Raw genomic sequence first — 20,021 nt, 5'->3', positions numbered from 1 at the left:
AAAGGTTAGGGGGTGCATGGGCTCCTTCATATCGTCTCTTGTTAGCACAACTTTTACAATGTTATGATTTGTACGTTGCTGTCAAAGTTGTCCCGAAGAGTCACGCTGAAAAAAGGTTTTTATCCGTGGAACAGTCAGTGCTAAGAAGAATGAGTAGAGCTCTACTGTAACACTAACAGATGTGAAAGAAATGAGGACAAAACAGTTTTGCTTAAAGTTTCCAAGTGCTACAGAGCAGATGAGTTTTCCCTTTTTCAAACTTCATTTGATAAATGGGTCTGTTCCACCATTTAAGGCCTCTTATAGCAAAGCGTCCAACTTTCCCTCCCCTTTTTTTCTTGTTCCTTCTTGCCTTTTTCTTTCCCTCTGCTTAGGTCTCCTCTCTTTCCAAGGCACATTCCTGCTCTGCTGCTCCCCCATCTCTGGGCTCAGGAATGCAGCAGACCCAGCCGCCTGAACTAATGACCCTGATTTGCCCATCTCTTACCCTCCACTTTTTCTTTCCTTTCAGTCATTCACAAATGATCTCTGCACTTCCTAACCAGATAACCAATAGCTAAATCAAGGGCCAGAGGTATTTGTTTTGTACCTAATTAATATACATGATTATTTGGATACTTTGCCTACGCTCTTATGCCTGTTATAGTTTTGTGTACACTGACAAAACTGAGGCCATTCCGCTGCGGACAGCTCTGATTGTATATAGTCATGTGTGGGGTTGATCTTGAATGTCCATTCAGAAGTACAACTGAGCTACAGTGAAGAGGGCAACTGGGGCTCTTGAAGCTTCTCACCTCTAACCCCTCCCTCTTGCCCCCACTCCTCATTATGGCCCCCAGCTGTAGCCTAATGCTCCCTACATTCCCCTAATTACTCCAATTAAGCTGTGATTACCCACAATTGCACTCATGCACAGTCTAGTGGCCTAGTAGTATTATAGCAGCTGTTGAGATGAGTTAAGATAATGCACAGAAAAAGACCATATGACATGGATGCAGGTAAAAAAAATAATAAAATAAGAGTCAAAAAGTCTTTGACTCAAACCAACCATGAGACCATCTACAGGTCTGAGAGCTGGCTGTCTGTTTTGCCAAAATCTAAGCAGTGTCTCCTTTTGATCAACTAGCTCCAGACATCGCTGCTGGGCCAGTTTTGTTACAGAGAGACTAAAATTCAAAATGCTGTAAGTAATGATACTTAAATTCACTTGTTTTTTTTTTTTTAAATAGGAAGACATCTTAAGGCCCACAGGCTGCCACTACAGCTCTTAGAAATCACACCATTATGCACACGTTACCACCCTAGCTAGGCTATGTGGCATTGAGAGACGGAGCGAGCAACACATACTATGAAATATTCAGGGTATCCAGCTGGGCTTTCACTGCATACATAATCATTCTCATTTCTGCACAGCCAATGTTGAAACAGTGTGCTGTGCAGACACAACACACAATATATGAAGTGGTGCAGGTAAGGGTGAATAACCTAACCAATAGTGTAGTTCTGTACATTAACTGTAATGCCTTCCACACATAGGGATAGATAAGACTTAAATGCAGTCAGTATATCATTGCTCAGCTCACAACACAAGCTTTATCCTTGTCTGTCTTTTCCCTCGCTAGCATCCCCTTTTTCACTATGTCTCCCCCAACTCACATCCCCTCCCCCCTCTCCCTTTCAGCGCACCCCCACCCACCTCCCCTAGTGCCCCCCTCCCTCTGTTCTCCATTTCAGTCGAGTTCTCCATGTGAGCCGCAATCCCTCATGCTGTCAGCCCCCCCTCTCCCTCTCTCTGTAGACAGACAGGATTAGCATTTTAATTGCATCAGCTCCCTTGGGTATTCTCAGCCTTTCACTGGGAGAGAGCAAGGGAGCGGGAGAGAGAGAGAAGGATAGAGAAGGGGAAAAGGAGGGGAAAAATGTAAGGAGAGAGAGAGTAGAAGGAGAACCAAGGAGAATTGAAAAAAGGAGTCACAGGAGAAGATATGTGTGCAAGAGGAAGAGACAGAGAGAGAGAGAGAGAGAGAGAGAGAGAGAGAGAGAGAGAGAGAGAGAGAGAGGCAGCAGAAATATACAGAATCCAGAGTACAGACGTGCCAGAGAGTGAGTGAGCCAGAAAGAGTGAAAAGATAGGACTGTGAAAACATCAGTTTTTCCTTTCATTACAGACAGAGAATTCAGATAAAGAGAATGGGCCGAAGAAAGATGGTTTTCACAATGAAAATATGCTACATGAATATGCAAATGTATCTCACAAAAACAAATCTCAACTGCAGCACTGGAAATATGATAGGTAAAACCCTGTATAAGGATTAAAACGGTTTGCAAAATATAAAATAGTGTCTGGGCAATACAAATGTAGCTAGGGAAAAAAGAACTGGGGCCAATCTGCCTATATTAAAGTATGCTTAAGGATTGTAACCCTTAAAAACAAATAAAAAAGGGAAGGGATTTCTTCCTGTACCATGCACACCTTGTGTATAGTGGCTTAAAACCCACTACGTTGAATTTGCTTTCTAGGTTCCATTAAACATGGCTCTAGAACAGTGATGAGTGGATTTAGAGAAGACAGAGAGCAGTTTCATTAAAGTCCTTAACATTTAAATCCATGCAGTAAAATACAAACTTATCATTATGCTCATTTAGACACCCAGTAAAGTCTGTTAATGTAAAATCAAATGTGCTCATATTACAGCTAACAGTTTTAGCAATCTGAGTAGGAGCCTTGATGCGAATGACTTTCTTTACAGAATCATATGTTGTAACAATTGATTGTCAACTTTCATAAAAACAAGTTCCTCTGTGCATATAGTATTTTGATTTACCATGCCATTTCAGAAGAATATGGGTTGCTCAAAAAAGGGCTTGGGTGAATAAAATGTTGCCCTGGGCAAGTTGTAAGATATGGCATTAAAAATGAATAATTTCCCTGATGGGCTTTTTGCCAAATGGATATTGGGACAAGCAAAAGGTCTATTGCAAACTCAACATAAAAAGCATGTATATACATCTTATAAAATTGTGTTTTTATTGTGGAGTACAGTCAACTTAATGAGCCTAATCCATATGTTCATTCCTACTTTAAGCGGCTCACGCTAATCAGCATCTGTTTGGGTTGTTCACAGGATTCCTGTTGCATGCAGCCCCCAATTTGACACTTTGACACACACACACACACACACACACACACACACACACACACACACACACACACACACACACACACACACACACACACACACACACACACACACACACACACACACACACACACACACACACACACACACACACACAATTAAGGTGTAAATTGAAGAACTCACACCTTGGGCAAACAACACTTCAGTCCAACACATCATTAATCAGCCCTTAATTAACTAAAGAGGCTTCGACCCTTGAGCGATGACTACATATCATGTACCCCCCTTATATGGTCAAACACAAACACACACAAATAACGACGGATAGATAGATAGTTTTAGCAAAGTATTAGAAATATTTTCCTGATAAGTCTTTCCAATATTTTTTGTAGGTCAAAAATAAAAGCAGGCAAAAAAAACTAATTTAATCAGCAAATAAATGTTATATTTAAGTTTAAGAATACTGACAGTGCCATAGTTAGAAATTATATAAATGCAGTACATTTAAAAGTAACAGATTTAAAAAGAACCTAGAGGATAAAAATTATTACCAACTTCCACAAGCAGTAAATTGGTGCACATGCGATTATGATCAGCACATAGTATATTCCTTAAGTTTTGAGTCATTTGTGAACCAAGACACTCATTATAATAAAAATACCAATTAAAACTTCAATACCCTAAAATAAGACTGACACTATACTCAAAATGTCCTATATTGTGCATTTGCATGGGTAAAACGATGGTCTCGTGACCAAAAAAAAAAAAAAAGTCAGTCACTGAAGCTTACCAGCCTTCAATTCACGGACAGTATTAAACAGATCTCAAGTGGCAGGGAGTATATTGGTATTTGCTCATAGCTTGTGTTCAACAGTAATCTGAGAAAAGGTGATTCAATTTGGAGCATACTGCCATCTTAACTAGTAACACATTGATGTTATTTTAGGTGACTGAGCAATAAAAGATATTTTCAAGAAAATATTTTGGTGTCAATATGGCACAAGTGCTAAAAGGAATCAAGTTTGAAGGGTTTATTAAACATTGTTAAGCCCCCGTAACTTCATCTCCAACATAATATCTCCAGTCTAGTGCAGTTCTGCACGCAGAGAGAAACGCGAAGAGACATTAGAAAATTTGAGAATTTGAAATGTCACAGGAGGAAGAAGAGGATGATGAAGAGCACCTTAGCAGGAGGCTTGTTAAAGCACTGCTAGTATCTTCCCCCAGTCAACTCTCATCAGGCCAGCTGCCTCCTGTGCTCATTAGCACAGACTCTTAAGGAGCTCCTAAAGACTTTGTGAAAAATGAACGCTCATTTGAGAGGTCGTTAATTTGCACTGTTATGCAAATTAGGTGGCAATTAAGCGATAGATCAGAAGAGCAGTGCCCATTTATAACAAGTGAACAAGCATTATGACACAGTCAGATGGTGCCAGAGAGAGCCGAGGCTACATGGTTAGCCTGAACAGGTCCAATGTTCCAGCTTAGTAAGGACTGAAATGACTGTCTATAATATGTCTGGCTGGTCAGGATAACAATTTACCAGTGGTTTTACAGAAGGGTATCCTTAATTGGCTTTGCTAACCTTTACACACACACACACCCACACCCACACACACACACACACACACACACCCAAACTAATCATCCTCCCACAATATGGATTTATTCATTAGCAAACAGTACTACTACATCAATCCATCATCCATTTATCCTGATCAAGAGCACCACAATCTTAAAAAAGGAGCATGGGCTTTCTAGTGTCTGCAAGAAACCAATGCAGAACCCCCCCTCACGGTCATGTTTCTGTCTCTCCCCTGCATTTATGACATAGGGTGAAATACACAAACATACAGTCTGGGACAGTAATGTGCACTACTGTAGAGGGGTGGAAGGCTCCCATCAATTGTAATTAATCCTTAATTAGTCAGGATTAGGAGCTAGGCTCCGACACGCCCCACCCCACCGCCACCAAACTAATGCAATCCAGCTGAGACCACATTTACATATCTTTAATTAAAGAGACGCCGGCTTCTTTTAAGACCAAAGCTTAAAAGTAGTGTGAGAGACATAGACATGCTGAGAGGGAGGGCAGATGAGATGAAGAGGTAGGAGTCCAACCTGTGGGTGATCATTGACCACAAACACATTTTTATTTAATTCTGTTAGATTTCATTTTTGTGTTTTATCTCACTCTTATATATTTATTTTTTTAAACCTCCTATTGTCAGGTTCAACTATTACATTAAGAAAAATTGTTGACTAAGTTTAAATTGTTCTTAGTTAATTAGATCAGACAAAAAGCATTTGTGAGTGATGAGTGTGCATTTGTCCTAATATAAACATGCAATTCATTAGTACAATGCTACTTAATTATTACAAGATTTTTTAACTCCGTCATCCATATCCAGCTATTCTGATCCCCGTCAAAACTAAGTGACAGCACAGCCAAATCACTGCTCTTGGTGAATCATGGCAAAAATCATGTTGCAGCCGTCTTCAAGGTGAACAATTCCACTGAGTTTTTCCCATCCTACAACACACTTCAGACAGCAGTTTCCCTTGTCAATATACAGAGGCCCAGTTCCTACAGGAATAATACCACATGGGGAAATCAGTTGGCCCACACACCATTAGGCTTAGGCTGAAGGTTGGGGTGCTCTGCCTCCCCACTTTGAGTTGGGTGGTGGTGGTGGTGGGGGGGGGGTGTCTGTCAGGGCCAGGGGTCTGTGTGATATTAGCCGTCTGCCAATCTGGCTTGGGGAATGGACACCAAGTAATTACTCCTGCTCTTACTGCCTCATCAATCTCCCTGTATCACTCCTGCATCCCCCCCCCCAACACACTTCTTCACATCTTTTTCATTCTCTTCTGCAAAGGGGCCGGGGAAAAAAAAAAAAAAAACGATTGAGTGGCAGGAGACCACAAACAACAGAATCCTGAAAAGCCAATGAGATAATCCAGCACCACTGCATAGTGAGTAGTGTTGGGACTAACACGTTACAATTTAACACATTACAGTAACTCAGTTACTTTTGGCAGTAACTAGTACTTTAATGCATTATTTTTTAAATTAAGTAGTTAAGGTTATGATTACATCATTGTTATCTCCACCATTTGTATTGTTTTTTTTAAGATTATTTTTTGACGCCTTTAATGGATAGGACAGCTAGGTGAGAAAGGGGGAGAGAGAGGGGGAAGACATGCAGGAAATCGTCACAGGTCGGATTTGAACCCTGGACTTCTGCGTTGAGGCATAAACCTCTGTGTTTATGTGCGCCTGCTCTACCCACTGAGGCAACCCGGTCACAACCATTTGTATTTTTTTGACATCGCTGTTTTATACCGTCATTGAATTCAACATTTACAAAGGCATTCAGTGTATGTTAATTCCTGTTGACATCCCTGTCATGTTGACCAAAAAGTTGCCCAGTGTATCGCCACCATAATTGATGATTTAACAGACAGCAGCTGGCTGACATTATTGAATGTTTTAAATGACACCGCAACCACGAGAGGTTCTTGGGCAAATAATTGTGCACAAAAAATATGAGGCTGATGGTCCAGCAGTATGCGAGATTAGCTTCGGACAGACAGTTACACACGCACACGGTTGACCGTATGACCGACGGAGATAATAACAGTACTAAAATAAAAGCAATAAGCGCATAACCAATGGTATTAGGGATGCACGATATATCGACATTTACATCAGTATTGGCCGGTGTTAGTTATTTTATTTTTTTTTTAATACATTGTCCCGATGAGCAAAACTGGCCTGATGATGCGTTTCAGGGCGGCGCTGGTTTGGTGTTTTTTTGGCCACACAGAGTTTTTTTGACATTTAAAAAAGGTAACATTACTTTTTGGTAGAAGTAATCAGTAAGGTAATTTAGTTACTTTTTTTAATGAGATAATTAGTAACTAACTAATTACTATTGTTTAGTATCTTGCACAACACTGATAGGGAGTGTAAATATAAAATATAAGACCAGCTCTTTTAAAGGACCAGGACCAAGTGATAAGTTAGTCTGGCTGTACAAAGGTGGTTGGCATATTTTTGTTTTAAACCCAAGTGATTTGGTAGCTTCACATAGGTCGCCGTTCTACCACAAACATGTTTTTTTTGTTGCCGCTTTTGGCTTAAAAGGCAATGTATGCTTTCCCTCATAAAAAGCTTCCCACAGGTTCCTACCAACTCATTAAATTGTATGGCTCTGTTCCAAATTGGGCTCTTTGAAAACTAATAATTAAGTTGCTTTAATGAGGCATGTAATTTACTAGACTTGATGTACTGTAGTCTGTCAAAGTCCATGGAATACAAACATCTAAATCAATCATGTGATGCCCAATGGGTTTTTCCCAACAAAAATTGAGTGCTAGCAACAGGATTAACACTGGTCTGTGATGCTTTGTTGTCAACAATGGCCTCTTAAATTAAGATAAAAACTAATTTAAATGAGATTTGTTTAGTGTTTATTCTTGCTGTGAATTAACACATAGCAACTATGTGTGACTTGGTGTTTTTACAACTACAATCAGGCTGTAATTCAATTAACATGTAATTGGGGCTGTTTCGTGGCTGAAATGGTATTTAGACAACTTGAGTGCTGTGAATGCCAAAGTAATGATTAGATTAAGAACCTTACATTGTTTGCAAAAAATATTATGACCCCAAGGCCAATAGGCTGATTTAATAAAAATGTTGAATTGTTAGGTTACTCTCTGAAAGGGTGTGTGGTTGTCGACAGGCTAACAGAAAAGGATTCATTCAGATAAAACTTACACTACAAAACAACACAAGAGATAGGGCTGCACAATTAATCTAATCGCGATGTCACTCTGTGCGATTACATAACCGCAAAAATTGCAATTTAAAGTAAACAAAAAGGTGTGCTGTGTGCGTGATACTGTGTGCTCGCTGCAGTTCGACACCCGTCATATTAATAGTATTAACAACAGATAAAGCCACCGTGTCTAAAGAAGCTTGGTGTTTACGGTTAACTCACTTTACATCATCTATGCGGTCTCTTTTTCCTCAAGCTTTTCTTCTTCTTCTTATGCTCTTTTAACTTAAAAAATACACATTTCAAAATGATTGTAGCTTAAAATAATATGAGTTAATAAATTAAAAAAAATGTGTTTGTATTAATTGATAAGATCTAAATAAACAAGAAAAACTTTTATATTAAATGTAACCAGAAATAGCACTGAAAGACATAAACCAGAGAGCGAGTTCATAGAGTTGGCTAAATCTCACCATTCATCCATCTTGTCAAAACATTAATAGGATGTGATGATAGGTTGTCAGCTAGCCGCTTTGCCAACATACTAGCTAAGTGCTTCTGGCTCTGCTTGCAGGCATGAACTGTGAGATTTTGTTGCTTGTAGACCTTTCAACAACAAATATCACAGTCAAATTAAAATTACAGGACTGATCTTCATTTTCAACCAAATACTCACCATCTGAAGGATCAGGCAATGTATGTGCTCTTAAAAATCAACTCAGAGGCTGATCAGATAATGCACAGGGAGAAGGGAGTGGGTCTGTGGCAGAGGCAAACAGCAAATACCCAGTGTCCCAGAAACATTGTTAGGACACTGGCACAAGTAGGCACCTAATCAACTGGCTCAAGTTAACATCACACTGGCTACCGGCCATCAGGATGTCCTTGTTGTCAAACCCTCACGGTTGTTGCAGAGGGATACATGGCCAATATGTGAATATGCATGGTGGTGTACAGATACATTCATATCATAAGAATGGTGAATTGCACATCAACTTTTAATAATAAGAGGTGACAGAGCTAGCCATTTTAATCTTAAGATAGGTTTATGGTCGCCGTGGTGTTCCCGGTGCAAGGGGCGCAAGCCATAAAATGACATCGCCACGGGCAGTATAAAGGCTCCGCGAGTTGTCACGGCACATGGCTGCACATTTCTGAACTCCTGTAACTCGGCGCACACTGCACGTTCCATTTCAACATGGCCGAGCAGGTCGCCTGTACAAACATCTGTACGATTCTTCATGTAGGGACCAAAGGGACAGTCAAATGGCCTAGCATGTGTGGTAAAAGCCACTACATTAAGGGGCCATCCACACGGAAACGCTTTTTGGTGTAAACGCACGTTTTGCATCATTTTGGCCGATCGTCCAAACGAATCCTGTAAACACACTGCCTGAAGACGCATTTTTCTGAAACCTGGTTCCAGGGTGAAAAAATTCGAAAACGCCGCCCTTGCGTCCTCGTTTTGACAGCGAAGCCGCATACTTGCGTATTCGATGATGTCATCGCCACACCCCTCGACCTCTAGACTTTGACGACGTCTCATAACAACAACAACAATGGCGGACTACATGCTTGTGTTCCTGCTGGAGAAGATATTGAGCCTATTAGGGTTACTAGGGCTGTTTGGTTTCTTCTTCTACAGCCTATCTGCATACAGCGCGCAAGCATTATGCGCATGCTCCGCCTCTTCTCTCCGCCTCTTCTCTCCGTTTTTGGTGAATTTCTGTAGCAGAAACAGCACCACCTATAGGCCTCGAATATGAAGTAGCGTGTTGAGTAATTTATACTGCAACGAACAATGCGTTAAGCATAAACATGTCCATGTATGCTCGCGCGCCATCTATAAAGGCCTGCGCCACGATTTTACTAGCAGCATTATCCCAAAGTTGTTTATCAGACAGCTTATCAAGATGAGTGACAAGTGTTGGGGTGTGAACTTGTCCAAGTGAGGAGGAGGAGGGAGAGACTTGCAATACATTTAAAAAAAAAAAAAAAAAAAAAATAACTGTATAGCTTTAATTCTGCCTGAAAAACTATTTTTATGTTAATTTAAAACATGTCCAAAAATAAACAACTGGGAATGTTCAGGCTTGAAAGAGAGGGACTTAAGCAGGGTGACAGGACAGAGTGAGTGACAGATTTACTGTTGTCATGTGTAAAGCATTAGGAATGCATAAAGTGAGGAGAAACACCTCAAACATGCCCAAACTAAATGAAAAACTTCTGAGAGTAGCTGCAGTGGCTTTTCAGAGATTTTGGCATAAGCTGTCCCATTGCACCAAGAGCTATTTTTACAGCAAATACCCATGAGAGCGAGGGAGAACAGAACTGAGTTGAAGCAAAGCCACTGGCACTCAACTTTGATCATTTCCCATCTCTCTCAAAGTGCTTTAATTTCTTTTTTGGAGTGTATCTTTAAAAGAGTATTAACAAGAATCAAATTTCACGCAGACGGAGGTCATGTTTAATGTGAGAGCTCAGGACAACACAGGCACTGTTGTAAAACGGGGGTGTTTTGGGGTGGTAGGGTGGGGGGCACTGGCATTTGCGCAGAACATTTCCTTTACAATGAAAACAATCTAACCAACTGCAGCACTCAGAGGAATTCACCTCCCATCCCCCACACCCCACCTCCCCTCCTCCACAACCACCACCATTAAATTACCATATCAAAGCCCTGAGTTCAGAGCAAGTCTTCTCTTTCAAGAATGGGAGCGAGGCAGAGGGAGGGAGGGGGAGAGGACAAGACCGAGGCAGTAGGAGTAGACCCAAGACCGAGTTTGCTTTTATCCTTGTTCGGTGTGTGCATATGTGTGTAAGAGAGACAGAGTGTGTATGTGAGTGCTGACACAAGTGTATGTTTGTTAGTGAAAAAAGACCGCAGAAAATCTGTGGAGATACTAGAGGACTACTGATTGGGTCTTCCAGAAGCTGCACTGAAGAGAAGTCAATTCACATTCCACAGGCACATAATGGGGCCTGCAGGGGGTCTGAGTAGCAGAGAAATGCCAAAGCAGGTACACAGCGCAGTTAGGAGGGCACTACGTGGCAGATGGCCAGCAGAGTACAGGCAAAGCCTAAGATCTCTATATCTCATAGTAGGCATATTCTCCTCAAGCCTTAATCTTTTGTTAACCTACCTCTATTGGCTGTTTTTCTGCTCAGCTTACTGTAGGAGTACTCACAAACCCTCTCTATAGTTTGCTGGGAGACTAAATGTAAAAATCAAAGTGAATGGCATTAGGATAAATAAGACCACTGGTTGCCTGGGAAACAGTGTAGCCTGCCCCACTCACTCAAGCCTAGCCTTTACTTTTGTCCAATCACTGGAGAGCAATAATACATTATTGACAGAGGGCCACAACAGGCAGCAGTGCAGCATTTTCAAATTCTATTTGAACAAGAGAGGTTTTGCTGTTAGAAGATACACAAGGAAAGTGAAAGAGAGAAAAGCACACAGAAAGACAAGAATGGAAAGAGACTGCCAGAGTGAGAGGATTCAAAAACACAACCCATTTACACTACCATAACCATCAATCTGCCATCCATCCCAGGCCTGCGCCTTTGAACCACACAAAAAGCTGACTCGAATAGCTAACAAGATGAGAATAAGTAGCAGGTTTACTTTGAATAATTGTATGAGTAAGAGCAAATCTAAGATATTTACAATAATTTCCATCCAATCATGTGTATTAAAGTATTATTTATCAAGACCGTGTCATCATTATTTATTGTTGCTTTGCATGTTATGTTTGGATGTAGGTACTGCATTGATATGCATATCAATATATTACCAATACACAATTACCCTACACTGTGATGTAGCTGTTTTAACAGTGTGGGAGAAAAGAACATCTCTTTGTACTGAAATAGCATAGCAGTGTGAATGTAAAGCAATATTACCCCTCTGGAGATTTGTATACCTGCTGTCACATTGCTGTGCATGAACTTTCTTTTGGGATCAGGTTTGATTTTTTAATCTAATAATTAGGCTAAGATACTGGTGGTATTATTACAGTGTTTCCCCTACCATTATATATGGGGGGGGTTAATGAATTAATTAGTTATAATGAATAAATAAATATATATAAGGAAATAAACTTGACATTTTGAAACACAATTTCCCTCAATCATATATCGTTTATCTTTCAAAGACGGTGCATTATTCACTTCAGTTGTAGCATACAGAGTTGCGGCATAACACATTTCCAAGAATGCAACAAGAGTAGAGAGGCACCTATTGGGAAATTCTGGGCCGATACGATGTTTAAAATAAAACATGTGGCCAATAGCTGATGTTTTTGCTGTTATTCCCCCTTTTGTGCCAGGGAAACAAATAAGAACAAAAAAGAAAAATAACTGAACTGTTGAAGTCATTCAGCATTTTTATTAAACTATCTTTGAATGAGCACAAATTTAACCATACAAATGTACCACCTGGTATTAAGATCCAATCTGAGTGATCGGATCCCAAGTGGACAGCTCTAAGTACAGGTGAAAACACTCTCAGGACACATTGAGATCCGATCTCAAAAACCACATTTGGAGGGGGTTTGACTCGCATGTGTCCACATTCTAATAGCAGTGAGAACGGGAATGTGTCCTGTGTCTACATTAAAGACGCCTACTCAACTGTGAGCGGAAATTCAAAGTATTTCTTATATCACAGCAACTGCTGTTCTATAAAGCCCCCCCTCTGTGGTACATATTTTCATACATTTTTATCCCAACAGTTATCCCCAAAGAGATATTATTCATGTGCAGTGAAGATAAAATGTAGGTTAACACTGAATGAGTATTCTTGTGTTCATTATACGTGTATCATTAGTCTTTTGTAGAACCAAACCTATGGAGGGTTAGTGGTATCTAACACTTGTGCAAAATATATTTGGTACCTCTAAAATCGCATTTGGCCCCAGACTGACCCCTCCATTTGAAATGGCCTAGAACCGCCACCGTGTCACAGAAACCACTAAGTAAATTGTGTGTTTTGAATGTTTTACATTCTACTGCCAGGTGGGAACACCTAGAGCTGTCTACTTGTGATCACTTAGGACGGATGTTAAAACCAGGTCAGAATGGGGCCTTTGAAACAGCCTTTAATATAACCTTCTTTCTAATGAAAAATATGCTACTTGTTGTCCTAGTCCGACCACAAAGACCCAACACAACATTTAGCCAGTGCATAATTGATGCGACACAGATAAACATCAGCCCGCTGCCATTGGCAAAATCATCTTATTTTCAGGCTGATGGCAGTCAACAAGGCAAATATTGGCCCGATACTGATGTTCGGCTGATGAATCAGTGCATCTCTAAACACCGTCCAAAGGAAAAACCAAAGCAGTCAAAAATATTTAAGTTATTTTAAAAAGACACACATCAGCAACTTGGTGGCCAAGGCAACACAGACGCTGCCTCTGGACCACCAGAGAAGCACAGGAGCTGACCGAGTAAAAGGCTGCGGTCAACCTAGCCGTCGCCGTGGTCAAACCAGCTGCCACTAAAGTAAGAGGGGTTTTAGCTGTCATCACCACCTCTCTTAGACAGGTGATGAAGGGGAAACAATGAATATAGTAAATACCGCTGTGACATTCAACTAACTGTAAGAGCCTGTTGGTTACAACATTCATATATTTTGTCACATAACGCTTTATCATTTGAGACGGAAATTGACAGGAATGCCGAAATGTTAAACCAAGCAGAGTACATTTCTGCATTCTGGTAAAACAACATTGCAATCTGATAAATTAGTATATGTGAACTCAGAGTTGTTAGCTTGTTTGCAGCAAGTTCTTTTGTCTGACTCAAGTTTCAAAGGCACCGATCCACTAAGATTAGTTTCAGCTTGTCAGTGTGAAGTCTGGACAGCAGCCAAATATAGGTCATGTTTCTATAATTACTAGGCCAAAATAAAAAACAGTAATGTATATTTAGAATGATCTTAAACCAAAGCATACACAATACATGCAACTAAATCAGTTCTGTAATAATTAAAATGAATATTCAATCAATAGAGTTTTCTGCAAGGCCATTAAAAAAGTAACTTGGTGCCAGGGAAACTGGAACAAAGGCACACTACTCTCAACACTAGATTACAACCTGTGCAGACTGGAGAACACAAAGAGAACGAGTGAAGTAGAAACTTACCCGTCTTTTCTTTGATCTCACAGAGAACGCTGAAGAGGGCTGGCTTCATTCTGTGACAGTTCAGGGCATGCTTCCTGTAAGAGAGAAGAGGGAATAAGAGAGGGAGAGACCGAGGAGGATTACAATAAACAGACCTCCATCTCAAGTCATTCCATGTCCTCCCCCATAAAACAGGTAGAGGAGTTGTATGTATTATGCATACAGCATTTCAAGAGTGTAGTGAAACACAGCAGGACAGAGCCATGATGTTTAAAAGCATTTTCAATTGCCAAATGCCATTGTCAGTGCAGAAACATCCCTGATGCATCAATCTGAACTAACAAGAGTAATATTGTCATTTGGATGCTTTGCACTGTGGGACAAGGTAATGATGCCAAACCTCAAGGTCATCATTACTGAGCACCAGATTCCAAAGTTATTACACAGCAATCAAATTTCTACCTCTTACACAAGGACTTGTTCCATAAAAGAAGATGGCGAGTTGATAGAGGATTAGGATTAAGTTGCGATTATAATTTAATCAGACACATTCTCGTTATTGCCAAACAGGCTAATAGCAATTAAAAGGAGAAAGGGCAAAACTTATACAGTTCCCTGTAATCAAATCAGAACACCTTAGCAAGAAAATGTCCTGCTAATACACATTCATGCACCCACATACGCCCATACAGCTTACTAATGTATTAAAACTGTAAAACTGGAATGCTGTAGTAAAGCCCAATTCTTAATACAACCCTAAATAACTTGACACTATAGTCTTGGGCGTTAACTACTATACTGACTGATTGTGCAGAGTGCACACCAATTAGATCAGAGAGGGGCGTTGCTGAGTACATACACAACTATGTTTTAAAAGTAATGTCTTTTACATTCAAAAACGTATGAAAGGCACACATAAAAACATTTAACTGCATGCAATACAAGTGTGCTACACCCATGTAGCTTATGTTCCTCCATTATTGTTGCTATTGTCAGAGAGGTGTTGTTTAACTCTATAGTTACTGTGGCCATAGTTTGCAAATGTTGCAGGGTTCTTGTCATATTGCATTATCTTGTAAAAAATGTTTCTGTAAATGTGTGCACCCCCTGTATTTTAATGGCTAGTTCTATAGATTGGGCGAAAAAAAAAAAAAAAAAAAAAAAAAGCATATTGAGGTGTATTATGGAGAGTTTTGCAAATCACAACAGGCATAATTTACTGCAAAATCGATATGGGTGACAACAACTTACAAAAGGTAACTGGAAAAGTGCAACATACAGTTCAAGTTTAGCTGAAAAACAAAACCACCATGAGACCTCCGTTTCTGATGGGCATGATTTTGGAAAACATGAAAAACCTGAAGATCACCCTGAAATGAAGAATTTATTTCACTAATAACATTACTAACAACACAAACACAACCACAGATGAACATGATTTGGCTACACCTGACCTCAACACCAATTCCAGTTGTGAATGTCCACTGCAGTATTAATGAAGGGACTATGGGGACTAGCAAATAGTGCACCTACTGTATACGCCACGAAAGACTGCCTTTCTGCGAGAATACTCTATGAGGCAGTATCATGTAAAGGGTTATGTGTCTAGCATTAACGATGTCATTTTGTCCACCAATTCTGTCACTGCTGGATTGAGTTGGGGGGAGGGCTGCCTTTAGCATGGAGGGTATGAGCAGGAGGGGGAGAAGGAGGTGCTCATGCGGTCCTGTACTGACCTGTGCTGGAAGTTGAGTGGCAGGCCACCCCCTGCCATGCCCCCCCCTGCTCTCCCTCCCTCTGTGGGGTCGTCTGATCCACCCCAATGCGCCGGCGATTCCTCTGGCCAGCATCTGAACATATGGCGACAGGGTGAGAGGATGAGGGTGGATGGTGCGCAGGAAGTGTACTCTGCAACACCGAGTTCATGCGCTGCCCTGACCACTCCCCATCCCAACACACTGCCACCCTGCACGACAAGGGCGTAATGCTCACATGTGAGCCATCACATTAACTTGTGACCCATGACCAAGGAAAAGTGTGGGTGACAAACTTAAATCGGAGTTAAGAATGATGTTGATAAAGAATGTACATTTTAAGTCATACCAACTGTTAAAAATTATGAAAACTATTTCTAACAACAGATAGTTGTTACAATTAGTGTAGTCCTGAATTCTGGTTATGTTTTATCCTTTGAACAGTGAACCTGAGAAGCAAATTAGCAAACAGCCTAACAACTCCACACATACGCAAGCTGGTCCATCAACTAACGCTATAAACATACTGTTCAGAAGATCAGTATTTTATTATCATAACTGTCTTAAATGATTAATATACATACTATGCACATGTGACAGCAGCAAGGATTTGAGCTGTACATGCCCCACAATTTGCATCAAGTCCACTGAACTGCCAGTAGGCTGCATTCTTTTTAGTATTAATCCTGCTCGTACATGGCATGAAGAGGACATGCTCTGAGTGGGAGTTTAGATCAATACAAGCATACAGCAAGGACACCTCTGGCACTTCCGAAGCCTCCACACCTTTAGTTAGTTTTTCACAATAGCCCGTTAACATCTAATAATAGACCGCTACATGATTACCTGCACTGTAATTGTCCCTTTAAATCTAAATTATTGAAAGTGACATTATGTGTTTCACTATAGTACAACCTTTTGTAAATAATATTCACAAATCATAAAGAAGGAGAAAAAAAGACTGGGAGAAGAAGAAAAATAACACACTGCAATAAAGATTCCAAAGCAAAATTATTTGCATGTGTCAACGAAAAAAGGCCTGATTAAGTCCTCAAACTTGTTCCAAAGATAAGGTATTATCCCAGTGTTCATAGGCTGCTGGTATAGCATCATCCCTCCCCCTCACCACCATCTCATTAATAGAAACTCGATTTGTGGACAGCTGCACTCGCGTACACATTATAGGAGAATTGATTGCACCCAGCACACAATGAAAAGGATGAACACCAGGGAGGGAGGGAGTGAAAGAGGAGTGAATTAATTAAGAGAACCAGGTGGTCAAATGTTGGGTGGAAAATCACTAGCTAATGACACATCACACTGTGGCCACAGTCTTGCAGTGGACGGTTGTCTTTTGTTGAAATACTGTCGCTTTATCTGAAACTGACCTTATGCTCCTTGAGCCACATGGCTAATGAGTGCGGGTCAGTTGCTCACTGCAATTCATACGCCTCACAATAATGATACGTAAAATACCTAACACAAACATGAAGTGACGAATCATATGAATGGCTGATTGCTGTCATCACACAGACAGCACTGGGCTGATACGTGGACAACAGAGTAATCCTTACCCATATTTATCAGCTAATTTGCATTTCAATGACTAACGCTATCGACACTCATTTGATGTCGAGCGGCATTTGAGATTACATGTTACAATTAGACAAATCTAATTTGCCACAGTCTGATTAGTAATATGTGAAAGCTTTGCCAAAACGACCAGAATACATAGTTTCACTCCGATAGCAACTTCAAACATGCACAATCGTAGAAAGCATTTAGTGTGTTGTTGACGCACTTCTTGGTAGTTTTGATAATTAGTGTAAAAAGTAAATTCTGCGTCACTGACGGGATATTATATGAGCCAATGGGAAGATGACAAAAACTCACGAAAAAGATTTGTTTTCTTTATGCACGGGTTGATGAAAGAACAAAACATAATACTGCTAAGCCCTAGCGACCCTATTTTCTTTCTTAAACCAAGAGATCCAAGCATGCAAACACAGCTTTGGTGTTAGGCAAGTAGTTGTGCATTTTATACAAACCATTGTCACAGACTTAATAGGGAATTCGAACTTTTTAAATGTAACACTTCATTGATATACCAATTAAGATAAACGTTATTGCCCTTTTTCAAACAAGTAAGCATGTTTACAAACTACAGTACACAATAAAGCACGATTTGAAGTAACAAAGAACCTCATTTCAAACTACAACAGCACTGTAATGTGGGTGTTCAAGTTATTATATATCTAAATGTATTGGCAACGAATTACAATGTAACGTGAAGTTGCATTAATGTTGCAATAAGCATTACCTTAACTTACGTGAACGTTTAACAGACAAGCTTGAGCGATAAAGCAAAAATAAAGACACATACAACGCACTTTAGCTTAGCTTTCATGTGTGGAAAATGGCTCTTCGCCCGTCTTACCTGGCCTGTGCTTCGTCCAGGCTTTCGTCGGTGATGGCCATTATTTGCTGTAGGATATCCCCTATGTCTTGTTGAGGTTGACCAAGGGACTGCTGTTTCCTGACCGAGTCTGGATCACCGACATCGGCTTGTGCTAGTCCACCGAGTCCGGTGAGACCCGTCAGCATCCTGGTCTGGTCATCCATACTTTCAAAGAAAACTCGCCGTTTTCCTCAGTCGAAGACTACACACAAATAGCTAGCCTGTTAGCTAGCCAGCAAAGTATATTCTACGACAAATCATGCAACACGTCTTACCGTACCTGACAGCAACGACACGAAAATAGTTAAGGGTTGTTGTCATAAAACAGATCGGACAAACACGCTTTACATTTGCTTGTGTTTTTCGCCTCAAGTTAATAAACGCGGCCAGGCTAACGTTAGCTAACTACCGAGTGAAAAGCAGCTAGGTTAGTAGCCGTAGCCCAGCAGAAAAGCAGCAGGGACACACATGCACAGACTGTGTGAGCTTGCCAACAGCGCCTCGCACATTTTCGAAATAAAAAAATTAAAACGAAATATATATAGCAATAGACGAACACTCTTGTCTAAAAATAAAACTCTCCAATTCAAAAAAAGAAATAATACACGAATGCAGCGACTAAGCTTTCGGACCGACTCGCTCCAATCAAAAATCCCCTACCAAAACAGACTAAGGTTTGCCGTTTGCCATTGTTGTTGATGTCGCGCGAGTATGTGGGACGTTCTGGGCTGCGCGAGCAGTGTGCCTCGCGTGACCATTGAACTCCGTAGCACCACAGAGCGTGATCTTGCGGGTGGGACGGTGGGTTAATCGGTATGCTATTAGGCTATAGAAATCCAATAGATACGTTTCACTATTAGCTGGGTGCAATGTTGGTAACAATGCATCAAATATTAATTCTGTAACACAGCGTTCAACCCTATAACTGTATTATTCCTCCAGGTGACTAGATCCTCCTCTTGTACGGCCTTTACAGATGGATAGCCTCTTGCGTCATCAGCATTGCTTGTCCTATTTGGTTCAAGCCATTTTTTCATTAACATAAGATATATAAGATCACCTACTTAACAAAACGTTTTTCTAAACAAAATGTTTGTAGACATTGAAAGGACTGGGATGGTGTGCTATGCGAGCTTTTAACAAGCTGCAGGCCTACACACAGCTGTAAACATTACACTAGCCTATAGCCTACCATACACAAGTGTGTTTAAACATTTGTTTGAGCAAGTGCAAAGATGTATGAATCTTGCATGCCACAACAACCTGTCCCTGCTCATAAGTGTGTTGAACAGAAAAAGGGAGAATTAAAATTGATTTGGGTCTTTGGGAGTCAGTGTCATTTCGTAAGTTGTTCCTAAAAGTCAATGCACTGATATCCATCTGTGTGGGAAAATGATGGCAATTTCAAGAGCAATTTCCATTCTCAAAACAGTCCAACCTAAGAATATCATTCTGTTCTAAACCCCTGATGAATGAAACATCCCATCAGTTTTCAGTATGAAAATGTTGACAGCACAGATTGAAAACAAGTGTCCTTGTTTTTTGCAAACTTGGCAATTCTGCTGTAGTTTATCACTCAGATCAGAGAGACAGCTTTCCAAGACGAATGGCTGGCTGAATGGATGTGGAGGAGAGCTGCAGCCAGCCTTGCTGCACTGAGAAGAGATGATGGGTGTGCATGAGGGAGTAGGACCAAACTGGCAGTGGTTTATGCTGACTCTCCACACATCCATCTACAACAATCTGTAGC

At 40.6% G+C, this 20,021-nt stretch overlaps 1 protein-coding gene across 4 annotated transcripts in view; it reads right to left on the bottom strand.

Annotated features, from left to right (window-relative positions):
- pbx4 (pre-B-cell leukemia transcription factor 4) overlaps positions 1-19,188 on the bottom strand; it is a 32,408-nt gene extending 13,220 nt beyond the window's left edge. The window contains exons 1-4 of one of the 4 annotated variants that reach the window (XM_028598585.1): positions 18,552-19,172; positions 18,251-18,473; positions 15,796-15,909; positions 14,081-14,154 (exon numbers count right to left, since the gene is read on the bottom strand). In XM_028598585.1, coding sequence (XP_028454386.1) covers positions 14,081-14,154; positions 15,796-15,909; positions 18,251-18,435 — 373 coding nt within the window. In that variant the 5' untranslated portion in view covers positions 18,436-18,473; positions 18,552-19,172. Of the gene's footprint in view, positions 1-14,080; positions 14,155-15,795; positions 15,910-18,250 lie in introns of all 4 variants that reach the window. The other 3 variants (XM_028598587.1, XM_028598584.1, XM_028598586.1) reach the window with 3 other exon arrangements.
- Positions 19,189-20,021: the final 833 nt, after the last annotated feature.

Source organism: Perca flavescens, chromosome 15 (genome assembly GCF_004354835.1).
Source record: "Perca flavescens isolate YP-PL-M2 chromosome 15, PFLA_1.0, whole genome shotgun sequence".
In the NCBI taxonomy this organism is placed as follows: Eukaryota; Metazoa; Chordata; class Actinopteri; order Perciformes; family Percidae; genus Perca; species Perca flavescens.
Note: the sequence above shows the minus strand (reverse complement) of the source record. Positions and strands in the feature narration are given on the sequence as shown.